The 14,704-nt window shown below is 39.4% G+C and overlaps 1 protein-coding gene across 1 annotated transcript in view; it reads right to left on the bottom strand.

Annotated features, from left to right (window-relative positions):
* Positions 1 to 8,606: 8,606 nt before the first annotated feature.
* The window catches only part of LOC126282424 (uncharacterized), a 255,993-nt gene continuing 249,895 nt past the window's right edge, over positions 8,607 to 14,704 (bottom strand). Inside the window, exon 11 of the mRNA XM_049982081.1 lies at positions 8,607 to 14,532. Within this exon, the coding sequence (XP_049838038.1) occupies positions 13,937 to 14,532 (596 nt within the window). The 3' untranslated portion in view covers positions 8,607 to 13,936. The remainder of the gene's footprint in view (positions 14,533 to 14,704) is intronic.

Raw genomic sequence — 14,704 nt, 5'->3', positions numbered from 1 at the left:
TGTCGTTTTCGTTCTCGCCGAAGGCCAGCAATTTAGAATCGCTATACGGTGGCGAGCGCACAGGATGTGTAAACAGCAGTTTATTTACTGATAAAACAGTCGTAAGAAATGAGGATGAACACATATAACTATGTTACCTTTAGAATTTTTTGGCAATAAATGCGAAGTGTTAGTAATTTTTAGTATAGCAGACGGAAGATACAAGGAAAGGAACATTTCACAGTGAAAGCATGACTAGAAACTACTTGCGTGTTTTTGCTTTAGTACAGTATGTAGGTCTAAAGAATTACACTACAGTTTGTCTTATCTGAAATGGCGGTGGTGTTGGAATAGTTAATGTATATTTCAAGGGGTTTAATAAATCTAATATTAACAAACGTAGGTTAATGAAGTGTTTTTAAGCAGTTTTGATGAACTTTGGCTTTTCTTCAAATAGCATGCTCGTTTTTAAAATGTTCTTATAAGTATAACGTACTATTTGTGACTGTCTTTCTTATTTTAAGTGCTCTTATGAACACTACTATTGGCTTTTTACTTGAATATATGTAACTTGTTCTCATAACACGATTCTACAATGTATGTGTCAAACTCAAACTACTACACAAATATTTGCTTAACTGCTGAACTTGTTTAGACCACCTCGTAAAACTTAACAACGCCATTTCCTTTCAGAATATCGTTGTAGTACGGTAAAAAAACTTCCTGGCGCCGCCATCGTACCTCAACAAACGTCAGGCTTCAGTAACAGGCTCTCCTTTACCGACAGACACATCTTCCGGCTGACTGAGGATCCACAAGTGAGTTGCGCCTAGCGCAGTTGCGCGATGTTTGAAAAGCTCTCATGACCAAGTGACCGCCTTACACTCTTTTAGTGTATCTGGAGTTCATTTTTTGAGTAACCCTGCCAAAAGCTATATTACAGTGTTGGAGGTTTGAGAGTAAAGTAAGGAGAGATAAAAGCAATGAGAAACAGCTCAACACCAAAATGGGGGACTGGGAAGTGCGACTATATGAAGTGCAGGTCCTCTGCTATCTTGAAAGCAAAAATAGTCACGGCGGACGAAGAAAGGAGATTATAAGAAGCAGTGCACCACAGGAAAAGTCATAACATGCTAAAAGAGGTTTGTTGTTGTTGTTGTTGTGATCTTCAGTCCTGTGACTGGTTTTATGCAGCTCTCCATGCTACTCTATGCTGTGCAAGCCTCTTCATCTCCCAGTACCCTCTGCAACCTACATCATTCTGAATCTGTGTAGTGTAGTCATCTCTTGGTCTCCCTCCACGATTTTTACCCTGCAAGCTGCCCTCCAATACTAAATTGCTGATCCCTTTATGCCTCAGAAAATTTCCTACAAACCGATCCCTTCTTCTGGTCAAGTTGTGCCACAAACTTCTCTTCTCCCCAATCCTATTCAATACTTCCTCATTAGTTATGTGATCTACCCATCTGATATTCAGCATTCTTCTGTAGCACCACATTTCGAAAGCTTCTATTCTCTTCTTGTCCAAATTGTTTATCGTCCATGTTTCACTTCCATACATGGCTACACTCCATACAAATACTTTCAGAAATGTCTTCCTGACACTTAAATCTATACTCGATGTTAACAAATTTCTCTCCTTCAGAAACGCTTTCCTTGCCATTGCCAGTCTACATTTTATATCCTCTGTACTTCGACCATCATCAGTTATTTTGCTCCCCAAATAGCAATACTCCTTTACTACTTTAAGTGTCTCATTTCCTAATCTAATTCCCTCAGCATCTCCCGACTTAATTCGACTACATTCCATTATCCTCGTTTTGCTTTTGTTGATGTTCATCTTATACCCTCCTTTCATGACACTGTCCATTCCGTTCAACTGCTCTTCCAAGTCCTTTGCTGTCTCTGACAGAATTACAATGTCATCGGCTAACCTCAAAGTTTTTATTTCTTCTCCCTGGATTTTAATACCTACTCCGAACTTTTCTTTTGTTTCTTTCACTGCTTGCTCAATATACAGATTGAATAACATCGGGGAGAGGCTACAACCGTGTCTCACTCCCTTCCCAACCACTGCTTCCCTTTCATGTCCCTCGACTCTTATAACTGCCATCTGGTTTCTGTACAAATTGTAAATAGCCTTTCGCTCCCTGTATTTTACCCCTGCCACCTTCAGAATTTGGAAGAGAGTATTCCAGTCAACATTGTCAAAAGCTTTCTCTAAGTCTACAAATGCTAGAAACGTAGGTATGCCCTTCCTTAATCTAGCTTCTAAGATAAGTCGTAGGGTCAGTATTGCCTCACGTTTCCAACATTTCTACGGAATCCAAACTGATCTTCCCCGAGGTCGGATTCTACTAGTTTTCCCATTCGTCTGTAAAGAATTCGCGTTAGTATTTTGCAGCTGTAACTTATTAAACTGATAGTTCGGTAATTTTCACATCTGTCAACACCTGCTTTCTTTGGGATTGGTATTATTATATTCTTCTTGAAGTCTGAGGGTATTTCTCCTGTCTCATACATCTTGCTCACCAGATGGTAGAGTTTTGTCAGGACTGGCTCTCCCAAGGCCGTCAGTAGTTCCAATGGAATGTTGTCTACTCCAGAGGCCTTGTTTCGACTCAGGTCTTTCAGTGCTTTGTCAAACTCTTCACTGAGTATCGTATCTTCCATTTCATCTACATCCTCTTCCATTTTCATAATGAAGGTTTATAAGTATAAAACTTAGGCCTTAACTTGACGAAGAAATGTTTGAAACTGTGCTTCCAGTGCACAGCATCGTATGGAAATGTATCACGCACAGTGGGAAAATCGAAACGAGGAGAGCAAAGTGGCTGAGGGATGGTGCTGTAGAAAGATGTTGAAAACTAGGCGGATTGATCAGGTAAGAAATTATGTTGTGTGTGTGGTACATGATTCGCAGTGAAAGATATCCTAAATTTTACAAACCAAAGAAATCCTGTGGTCTGATGAAGCAAGTTTATGAGGTCAGACATAATGATATATCTTGAACAGATTTTTTGCTCTTATTAGGGAGGGCGAAGCAAGGTATTGGCTGGAGAGTCTACGACAAATGTGTACCCTCGGGAAGTTTGTTGAGCTCTTGCTGTTCATGTTCTATTAATGACGTTCTGGATAATATTAATACAAACGTCAGACTTTTCGCAGATGATACAGTTATTTGCAATCAAGTACAGTCTGAAAAATCTGTACAAATATTCAGTCATATGTTGATAAGATTTAAGACTTGCGGAGACTGGCAACTTGCTTTAAATGTTCAAAAACGTAAAATTGCACACTTTACTAAAATGTAGTATCCTATGACTACAGTCTCAACGAGTCGAAGTTGGAATCTGTCAACTGAAACAAATATCTAGGTGAGACACTGTGTAGGGACATGGAATGGAGCGATCATGGGTCAGACATGGATCAGACATGGGTAAGGCAGGTAGCAGACTTCTTCCGTTTATTGGGCAAGTAGCAGAGTTCTTTGGTTCACTGGTGGAATACTAGGGAATCGCAATTAATATACGAAGGAGATCGCTTACAGATCACTCGTGTGACCCATCGTTGAATATTGCTCAAGTATGTGGGACCATCCGCAGGAGAGTGTCAAAGAGGAGATGAGAGGACTGAACTGGCAGACATTTGGAGATAGACGTAAATTACCCCGAGAAAGTCTACTTACAAAGTTCCAAAATTGGTGGTAAGTTCCTATAGGACCAAACTGCTGAGGCCATCGGTCCCTAGGTTTACACTTAATCTAACTTAAACTAATTTACGTTAAGGATGACACACACACACATTGCCAAGGAAGGACTCGATCTCCGACGGGAGGAGCCGCGCGAACCGTGAAAGGCGCGGCTGAAGTTTCAAGAACCGACTTTAAATGATGAGTATAAGTAAATACCACAAACCCCTGCCTCTCGATCTCGTAGGGATCGCGAGGACAAATCAGATAAATTACAGCACGCACAGAGGCATTTAAACAGTCATTCTTCCCACACTCCATATGTTAATGGAACAGGAGAAAACCTCTGTCACGCACATCACAGTGATTTGCAGAGCTTGGATGTAGATTGTTATATGTTGGGGTTGAGCACATGGGAAAGGCAAGAACCTCACTTTGGACTAAGCTTTCTGAAATTTAGTATACATATTTGATTTTTAAGATCTGCTTCTCTACCAGCGTCAAATTTGTAACTTTTAGCCTTATATCATGAGCAGTGTTCGTCAATTGGCTTGACGATTACGCGTCCTCTTTGACGCAGATTTACATGATAGTAAGCTTACTTGTTTTTTCGTTTATGTGTAATAGATTCGGGTTCACGTTTCACTGATCCTCAAATATCTTGATTCTTATTTTCCGCTTGTAGATTTAATGATGGCTATAAATCTGAAACCGGTTATCTATTCGAATAAAATGCGCGAAATTCTGTGAATTCTATAGTTTATTCGTGATCAGTGTGAGACACATATTTGGCAATAAGTGTGTCAAAAGTCCCGTACCGTATTCTTTTGCAGGACTTACTTTGTAATGTGCACCACATTATATACGGACTTCACAACCTGTCTCCGGTTCTTGTGCTTTCTCATCCCGAGCTGTGCTAGACTATTCACAGTTTACGAAGAAAACGTCTAGATGTGCCCTCTCAGCTGCTTCCTACATCCGACAGAGTTTCTTAATTTCTTACTCAATGTTGTTATTGAAGATGATTCCATAATCGACAAGGACTAGATAATTGTCGTGTATTCCTTTAGACATGTGGTCCAATCTGAATTGATTAATTTTTTTCTTTTTAGCAAGTTATCTACAATCTCGGATAACATTGTTAAAAAGAAGTGTATAAAATGCATGACATTGTCAGAAACTGGTCTAGATCTCAAATGATTGTCAAAACCACAAGTCAGCAGATTACGTCATTCCTCTAACAGCCTGTATACAGACTTAGGTGAAAATACTTTGGGATCCTTTCAATATTCAAGAACTGCGATGGAAAGGGTACAAACAGTTGAACAACAAATAAGCCAACTTTGTAGTTCTTTAGATAACATCTGTCATACGCTTTTATTTAAATCGTAAAGTGTTCTACAGTGAATAAACATATTAAGAGAATAGCAACCGTAGTTACAAATATTTTCTATTTTCTGTAATTGATATCTTTAACATCCACCTATGTGATAAAAAATTTCTATAAATGTCAAGGCCACCTATCAGAACTTATGCATTGCGCAAGAAGTTTTCTGTGACTGTTCAGTGTACTTTTGAATATAGTAGTGGTGTTTCATTCATAAAATTTAAACAAAATAAACACATATACATTCATGCATACATACACATATACATGCACACTTGCGCACCCACACATACATACATACAAGTATTTACACAGTTATTTCTCTGAGACAATAAGTGAATAAAATTCAGTACCTTTAGTACACATAAAAGTGAAAGCATGTGCATTACGCTGGAGCACTAATATGCGCGCTAATGACAGATGTGGCTAAATTAGGCATCTGATCGCACACGTGATGCTAATTCCAACTTTTGTTTCGTCATGGAACAAACTCTGTCGTTATTTAACCCGTACGCAGAAGGTTCAGGAACAGCGATTGGGGTCATCGTTTTTCTCGAGCAAAAATACGACAAAATGAAAGTTTATAAACAGCTGATTCACTGAAAACATAGATGGATACTTGACGGAAATGAGTTTACCTTTTCCCTCTATTAGCTGCCGAACGACCCACAATTTTGTTTCCATTCGACATTTTTACATGCCAGGTCTGAATTTTTTGCCCTTACCGTCTCAGTGAAAGACAGTGAAAATGAATTAATGAACAATACGATGTAATAATATAGATTTTATACTGAGATCATCTTTTTAAAAAAATAAAACGTGAATTTTGACACAGATGTACAGAACACTATGCAGAAGTGAAGAGAAGTGCTAACATTAAAATAGGAAGTCTATAACAAAGAAGTTGAAAGAAGACATTAAAAAACTGACTAAATTCTTAACATTTACGTGGAAGACATGTTATGTTAACGTGACAAAGTATTTGTAGACATCTTAATGCTTTTATATATTTGCCTTGAAAAGATCAACAACTCTTATACGTGGAAGAAATTTACCAAGTTCAATTTTAGGCAAGTGAGCATTGGTGAGAGACGTTTTGTACATAATATTAATACGATAACAACGACAATTATTAAAATGATCATAAACTTCATATGAAGAGAATTTGTGAATAGTTTATGTAACAAATATAGATAATAGGCTCCTGAATCACTTTAAAGATTAAAAGTATATTTTTGATTTGTTCTCAAGTACATAACTGCTCTTATTTACTGTTTTGGACATTACATGGAATTCGAACAATGCTGGAAAATCAAAACAATTGCTGACTTCTTTAAACATGTTATAAATTTGTTGCGTAATGCTGACTACGGTACTAATATTCGTCAACAGTTTTAAGTAGTCATTGGATTTACCGCTACTGCCTTTTATAAAGATCTCTTGCAGTTTTCGCATTATCACCTATAATCGGCGAACTAATAAATTACTTGAAATGCTCCTCGAATGCAATTATGATTTTTTTGTTTCCTTGTTTGTCAAGCACAGCACGAACTATTTTCTGGTTAGTAGATTAACATCTGATGGCATAATCTTGCCAGCCAAAAACGATAACGGTAAGAGCGGAAGCAGTTTTCTAATATAGGATCCAGAAGTATTCAGAGTAGTAGGAATTTATTCCCCAAATATACACTTTGGTGTATTTCTTTGGGGATGTGGCTTGTAGTCACTGACCGTTCACGCCATAAATGTGGCATAGAACAATGAAGCATAGCAAGAACAATTTGTTGTTGCTGAGACCTTTGGTTGTCTCAGAATAGGATTAAACGAAGTGTTTTGTCATTTCACTTTCGAAACTAGAATCATTTCTTTCTTTTATTATCCAAATGGAAATTCAAGGCTTGCAACTTTCTTTGCTCTATTAGTCTTTTATACCTCTGTATTACTTCTTCTGGTAGAATTTCAGCCAGTAGAGTCAAGGTACATCATTCGCAGAGATTAACAACACAGACGAACCAAGCTACTTATTCAGTAGGTATACAGTGTGAAATGACAGTTATGGAAGCTGTAGTATTTTCCAGCAGAACAAATCCAGCACAGACAAGCAACTATTTAGTGATAAATATATATCCGATTTTTTTGTACATAACTATTGTTTCAACATTCCAGAGACGAGTACGAGCGTTGTTCATCTTCAGTCTAAAACTTTTTATTTATAACATATATTGCGACATTTCTAAAAATATTAATATGGTATCGCTATATTTATTGCTCTTAAAATAAATTGTAAACGTGACGAATATTTGTCTTTCTGAGCTCTATGAGTAATTTGTTTTTCATGTGGTGTAAATCTGACGTGACTTGTTATACGGCGTTATTTCACAGTAGCGACCTGCTGCTTTGGTAAAGGAAATTTGCGTGCAATTTGTTCTTATATTAGCAGAATTTTTAAAGATTCTATGCAGTATTGTCACAAGCTGACAGTATAATATGTTTGATTTAAGTTTTAGTTTCAGCACCGGAAAAGTACAAATGATTTACAATTTCAGAGGTGTTGTGCCAAAACGTGATGTAGCCCTTATTTCGGCTAGCACTCTTTTGTTATTACTCTCTTATGTTCTTGTTACTAGTACAGTATTTGATCTTAGTTCGTTTCGACACATAACATATACTATATTTTTAAAAAAAACGTTATACACAAATTAAACAGTTAGAATACCCATTCATGTATTTGTACAAGTATGCGAATATAGTAGGACACTAAAATAGTTGTTCATCAGGTTTCTAAATGTGCAATCATGGAGCCGTTTCAATGAGTGAGTTGTGGAGGCTGCTGTATAGAAGTTACTAATAATAGCAAGGAACTACCCGTATCACCATAGGCACCACATCGTATATTTAGTATCACACAGTACCAGCTACAGGACGTAAATCATTCACGATATTCACTTGAAAATGTAGTATTATGTGCGTGATTCGTTCTCATTGTAGTAGCTTTAGCATCTCACAGTAATTAAGAGCACACCAAAGTGTTTACGTACTTTTATACGCAGCCTGTTAAATTTATCTGTTCGATGTCAGCAAGATGAAAAGTAGTGAATATTTTCAAACGTTAATTTACTTATTTGATGGACGATGGCTTGAAATTTTCTTTACAAATAGCGTATAATTCTACTAAAATTTTTTAGCTGGTGGAAGAGCATGACATGCTCCAAACGCCAATTCTGAGACCTTCGTAATTATCCAGCACCTGTCCCACAACCTAACGCAAGTCAGCACTAGTGAAACGAAATTTTCCATGAAACGTCATGAGATGTCCTGAGGATACCGTCTTTTTGTATAACTAACTCTTTCGAAGACATATACGACAAAAATAAAGTCATTCGGCGCCTATTATCCAACTCTCCGGACCTTTCAGAGCTTCGTGCGGCTCCAGTTTCAACTTTAAAACATCAGCTCGTATCAGGGTCCCATCAAACCTTAGTCAATTATATTAAGATACATTACATATTATTCTTATCTCCCTGATTTCTCCCTCAGCTTCCAGCTCACAAAAAAAAAAAAAAAAACTGAAATATCTGGAACTAACACTTGACTACAAACTATCTGAGGAACTACACAACATAAAGAGCACATCAGACAAAAATACTAAAATAGCAAACGGGCTGAAACAAATCCTTCCACCATTCTACACAGCTATCAAATCACAACTTGACCTATCGTCAGCTTTGCTACCAACGCTCTGATTTGTGTGCCCTATAAATCCTACCATTCTCTTTAGAACCTGGAATGTCATGCACTCTGACATGTCTTCAGTATCTGTCTACCTTTTGTCACCATCATTCCACTACCAATTCTTTGCTCAAGTTCTTAGAAACCTAATGTGTGAAATTTCACTGACTTGTCAATCTTACCTTCCAACTCCGTTCCTCCCATCGTTCATACTCAACGGTCTGTCGCAAAGTAAATCAGGGGGCTTCTCTCCTCCTGATCCAGAACTGTTGTCCAGCTTTCTTACAAACTTAATCACAGCCTGCCTTATCCACTATGCAGGTCAACATACATCTGTCCCACCAATATCTCCTGTTTCCACTGTTTGACTCTAGCACTGTTTCAGTTGAGCTCCCACATCCTTCCAATATATACCGCTTGAAGCACCAACCACACAGCTGACATCCCCCTCTACAAAATCCGTTACCCAATCCACACCAACAGAACCAGGAGCCACATTGCTAGATCACCCATATCACATTGAAACTTCGTGATGTGAAGACCACATGGCTATAACAAATTTCACCTAAGTTTTCAACGAAGTTTATACAACGTATGTAATTTTTTAAGTTACAACAATCTACTTTTAGATTTCAATTTATTGTTTGGTGAGAGCAGCCATATGGTTGATACTGAACCATGCACGTATGGAGGAATGAAATGAAGTACTGGGAAAAGTGAAAGAACATTTTCTGTTCATTTGCATTCGTAGTACTACAGTATTTCGGAAATACTGACGTGTTCCTCGGATGTTACTGGATTTATTTCTTTCACAATCACAATCTTGGGATGCATGACATTCTCCAGTGATAACTCACTAAGGAGTGCGCCAAGGCATATTCCTTATTGTTAGGGAGCGTCTTGGCTTCATATCGAAACATATTTACACGTTTTACTTCATCTGCATAAATATAAACAAGATTCACCGTGGTCTGTAAAAAGGACGTAGAACTTTACGTAATGATTTCCGATCGGATGCAGAGTAAATACTACAGCCTCGTTGCCAAAGTCCTGCAAACGTACTGCGCGTGCCGCTAGACGATCATACATATAGTACCCTACGTATTATATTTTATTTGTAGTGCACTTATCATTATAGATGTGGCCCACCCCCAGTAATACGCAATATATTCAGGGGGCTTTAATTGTCATATGTGATACATGATGCGCGCATAAATACACTAAATTGGACACGAAACGCACATTCGTGAAATCGCGTTCTGCTAAACCTCTAATCTTTCCACAAAATGCAAACACGACACGAGTTGGAAAAATTTAATCGTTTATAACCAACCAAGAATGATTGTGTGAATTTATTTGACTGTGTCAGTACTTCACATGCCCGATTGGGATGTCTAGGTCCACCCAAGTTACATATTTCATAGGCTCCTCATCGTGTATGCAGTCCAAAACCTCACATGAGAAATCATCATAATCGCGACAAGAGGTCGTCCTTATCTAATATATTAGCGGCGTCCATTCATAAAATTCCTCTGCTGCTGCTGTCTCTCTCTGGAACAAACTACCCTGAACTTTGCTCACATTTCAATGCCCTATCGCATTTAAGAAAAAACTGAATCGCTTGCTTTTGTCAACCTCAGAACTTTTCCCTGAAACATGAAGACGAGTGGCCAGTTTCCTCTCTGTCGGACATTAAAGGAGATGCTGCCATCTTTTCCCAGTGACGCTTTTTTCTCTTATCTTTTCTCAACTACTCACGCCACTTTCATTTCCCTTTCCTTCACTGCTTGTGTGTTTATCACGTTCGCCCTACTTTCCCTTTTCCATCGCTCCTCTCACGTCCGCTGCTGTCGGTGGCCTCATTTAAATCTCCCTAGACCATAATATTTGTTGTTCTGCATTTCATGAAATAACGTAAAGCGTGTTATTTTGTGTTATAGCTACGACTGTTTTACTCTTATTTTGTAATGCCTATTACTATGTGTCCTCATGAACATAATATAAAACATGTGGAATGACTGGTTAGATGTGGGATAGACAGGCAAAAAAATAAAACTGTGAAGTACTACACCCTTATTTTATAAAGACTATGAGGAATTTTATTTATTCTTATGAAGATGAGTTGAAATATGTAAATATAGATTACATGAGGACGACACCCCCTTAACAGTAAAAAATGTGTATTGATACACTTCATCATGAGTTATCACTTCAAAACGTAACACGTACCGAAATCGCCGACTGCGAAATACATGAATCCAGTAACTATCTGGTGGAACACGTTTCGTTTCTGAAGGCTGAAAGACGTGAATATCGTATGCAATATGAAAACAAATAGCTGCGGTTACTCACTTATGAACTATTTCTATACAGGGTAATTATAAGGTCCATGAAACAATTTAATAAAATCTATACACGTAAGAAGCTAGACGTAACGTATCAAATGATACAGCAGGTAAAAGGCGAACTTTCAAGGGCATTTTTTTTAATGGTGGTGACAGCAAAATAATTTGAAAAATCGCCGACGGGGACGCCACCTACCGTAGTTGCTGAAAATGGCTGCGAACCCGGCAGAGACAGTGTTTTGTATGCGACATTTAGCCGGATGCCAGTGGGTAGTGTGTACGCAAAGAGCTTTCCTTGGGAAATTTCAAAATACAACGTAAGTTTACACAGCACAGTGAAGTGGTACGTGTATAAGAGTACCTGAATGAGGTGTTGCTATGCCGCTGTACAGACCGTGTTTCCGACTGTTGAGCTGGCGCTGCTCGACTTGCCGCCAGTCACTGGACTTGACACCTTGGATTTTTTCTTGTGGATTTACTTCAAGGATAGCGTTTGTGTTCCATCTCTACCACAGAATTTCGCAGACTTGCGACACCGACCACGGGCTGTGTTCTTACAGTCACCCCTGATACTCTGGATTTGGTACGCGCAGAATTAGACTACCGATTAGATGAGCACCGTGTGACGAAGTGTGGATACATAGAACATTTATGAACATTGTGGGAAAAGCTTCGAGGGTTTGTCCCACAATATCCATTGTTATGTTGTTCTTCCCCGTTTATCTGTACCGCCTGTTTAAATGTTTCGTGGACCCTGTAGTTCACAAGCTCATCTTCAGATGGGACGTGCACAAGCTAACTTACTTCTGTTGTAGTATGAAGGTGGGTACTGGAGGCTGTTTCTTGTGGTCGTATGGGAGATACTGGTGATCGACATTCAACTTCTCACTGCACTGCAGCCACAGAGTACAGCACTATTCTCTACAATGCAATATCTATTACTATTATTTTGGCCAACACAGAGATGTTATATCAGTTGCACAGTAAATGCTGGTCGGTTTCTTGTGACTATGTTTACAAAATGACAGTCTAAGGAGACTATATCCTGTGACACCATAGGCGTCATCTCAATTTTTGTTAATCCACAGATCATTATACTTCTTTATATGCAACTGAATATCTAAATTTTCCCCTGAACTCAGTGCTTCATTGATGCACATGTTTCGTTATAAAAGTATCGTAAAGAAAAGAAATTGTTCAGAAGATAATTGCACTCTTCTGACGATCACATGAAAGATGCTTGTTTTGTTGCTGTCTACTATTGCGTGCTGTTCACGCGATAAAAGAGTGGAATGCTACTTGGCACCCTATTGAAGGGATGAGAAGTTAGTGTAAGTTGGATGTGCATGCAAAGAAGTGACAAAATTAACGTTGGAACAGAAGTGGAGTGTACAAGAAAGATGTATTAAAAGTAAAACAACGAAAGAAGTACAGAAGTTATTTCATTGTTCAATGAAGTGTCTAAGTTGATTTACCAAAGTTGTACAGTTGGCGCTGAGAAGCAAAATGAAGAATAATTAAAAAAAATTACAACTTCAAGAAACACAAATTCTGGGTTTCTTCTTTAGTTTAATCACCTTCCCACACAAATTACTGCAACGAAAATTTATATTGAAGTCGCCATTAAAGGAGCAATACTCTCAGCAAAGGTTCGCTTCCATGATGCAGATAAAACAGAAAACGTTACTGGAATGCTATCGAAATCATCACTTCAGGTGTGGAAGACAGATGAAGACACTTTCACGTGATGACTATGGGATTTGGTGATCAAAAATACATAGTGCATGTCACAGTTTTTCCTTTTGCTGTCAGATCAGATCACACGAAAATAAATCCATTACACAAATATACACTAAAAAAACTAAACTAATAAGAAAGTAAACTGTAGAATAAACATTCAAAAGTTATGTAGTTAATTAATTACGTACGAACTGCAGAAACATCTCAGAAAGAGCAACAAATACTGATTTGTGGTAAAATGTTGTCGTTTGATATGACTGACAGGGAGAAGCCATGTGTTGGTTCGGGTGGATATCTGGAAATGCTTTCCATCCTTCGTGCACAGTGGCAGATTGCCTTCACGACGTGTGAAATTTGGTCTTAAATTCATCTGTTCAGTGCGGTGGCCTGTTTGTGTTCTATGATGATGAGAGAATGGAGAGGGTTAACCTGGTGTCAACAAATAGTCTACCAGTTCAAATATCGACAAGTGAGCCACTGGGCTTATCATCCCCATCCGACAGACAGATCACCATCAACGGTGTTACGAAACGTAATTCCGTGAGACGCAGCGGTGAAATTTGGAATTTGATCCTGCACATAGCTATAAAGTTTGGTGACCATGAACTTGAAGCCACTGCATCTCCTCCCCTTCTCAGACAAATACTAGAAGTAAAAATTTCTTCCACCACCAAAATTCGATTTGCCTACCTCCGAGTCGAGCATCCCCACACAAGCGTGTGTTAGCGATATAGACTATGGTGGAGAGAACTGAATTATAGTGAACAGTGCATAACTCGTGGAAAGTGCCAGTTTGATGTTAACACCAGTATAGCCCTTAGTGCTGTATGAAGTTGCCTTCATCATGATATAAATGTACAAACTGTTCCAAGCGTCATCTGAAGATGATTGGTAACATCTATACCGATTTATACCTGATTTAAGATACAGGGGTAGAGTTCTACATAGCTTAATTTGATGTGAACATCCGTTACCATCGTATATCGACTATTGTTCCTCTGTGTGACAAAGCAGTAGGTTGCTACCTGGATGACCTCAAAAAGTGGGCGTTTTTGTGTTACTCCTCTAATAGGAAGTTGTCCTTCCCCTGTTTGTGGGCTGAGGCGTCGGGGGCGCCGATTGGCTGGTGGCGGCGGCGGCGGCCAAGAACTTCATCACGTGCGGGTTGCCCTCAACAGTTATGCTGACGTCCCTCGCGCTGATGGCCGAGCAGCCGCAGCATATGTCGGCGGCGTACACTTGGTCCCCCACGGCAACCATGCGATAATCGTCGGAAGCACTGTTGCCGTCGGAGTATATGTCACACGTGGGGCAGGCGCACGTCCTCGTGCCGGTGTTGAGGTTCCTGCAGTGGGGACACACGACCGCTTTGCTGTACCCGTAACAGGAGCACGCCGTTCGGGCGATATCACAGTTCCGGCAGGGGTCCTGAGCAAAACATCGGCGCTCGCCCGAGGCGCTCGGTGACTCCAGCAGTACGCAGTTGTGGCTGCTGTCGATGGCGTTCACTCTGGGGAACGACTGCGGGACGCTCTCCTGCAGCAGCAGTTCCCTCTCGGCCAGGTCCTCGTGCAGAACAAATTCGGCGCTGTGGGTGTTGGCTGCAGTGCGCTTGCAGGCGCAGTGCTTACTCTCTTCACCCGAGTGGATGCACGAGAAGGCTGTGGACAAGAACGTGACCGGTTAGTAGCACTAATGTGTTTATAACACTTACAATGCTTGAGGATTTTAAAAATCGCACCATTGATGTTTGCATACCAGGCCTCACAAAATAGGAAAGGGGTCTGCTCACGTCACTAACCAACTACAATGCTGTGCAAAACTTAAGCACTG

The sequence above is a fragment of the Schistocerca gregaria genome, chromosome 7, assembly GCF_023897955.1.
Source record: "Schistocerca gregaria isolate iqSchGreg1 chromosome 7, iqSchGreg1.2, whole genome shotgun sequence".
NCBI classification, from domain to species: domain Eukaryota; kingdom Metazoa; phylum Arthropoda; class Insecta; order Orthoptera; family Acrididae; genus Schistocerca; species Schistocerca gregaria.
The sequence above is the reverse complement of the archived record's forward strand: the minus strand, read 5'-3'. Positions and strand labels throughout refer to the sequence as shown.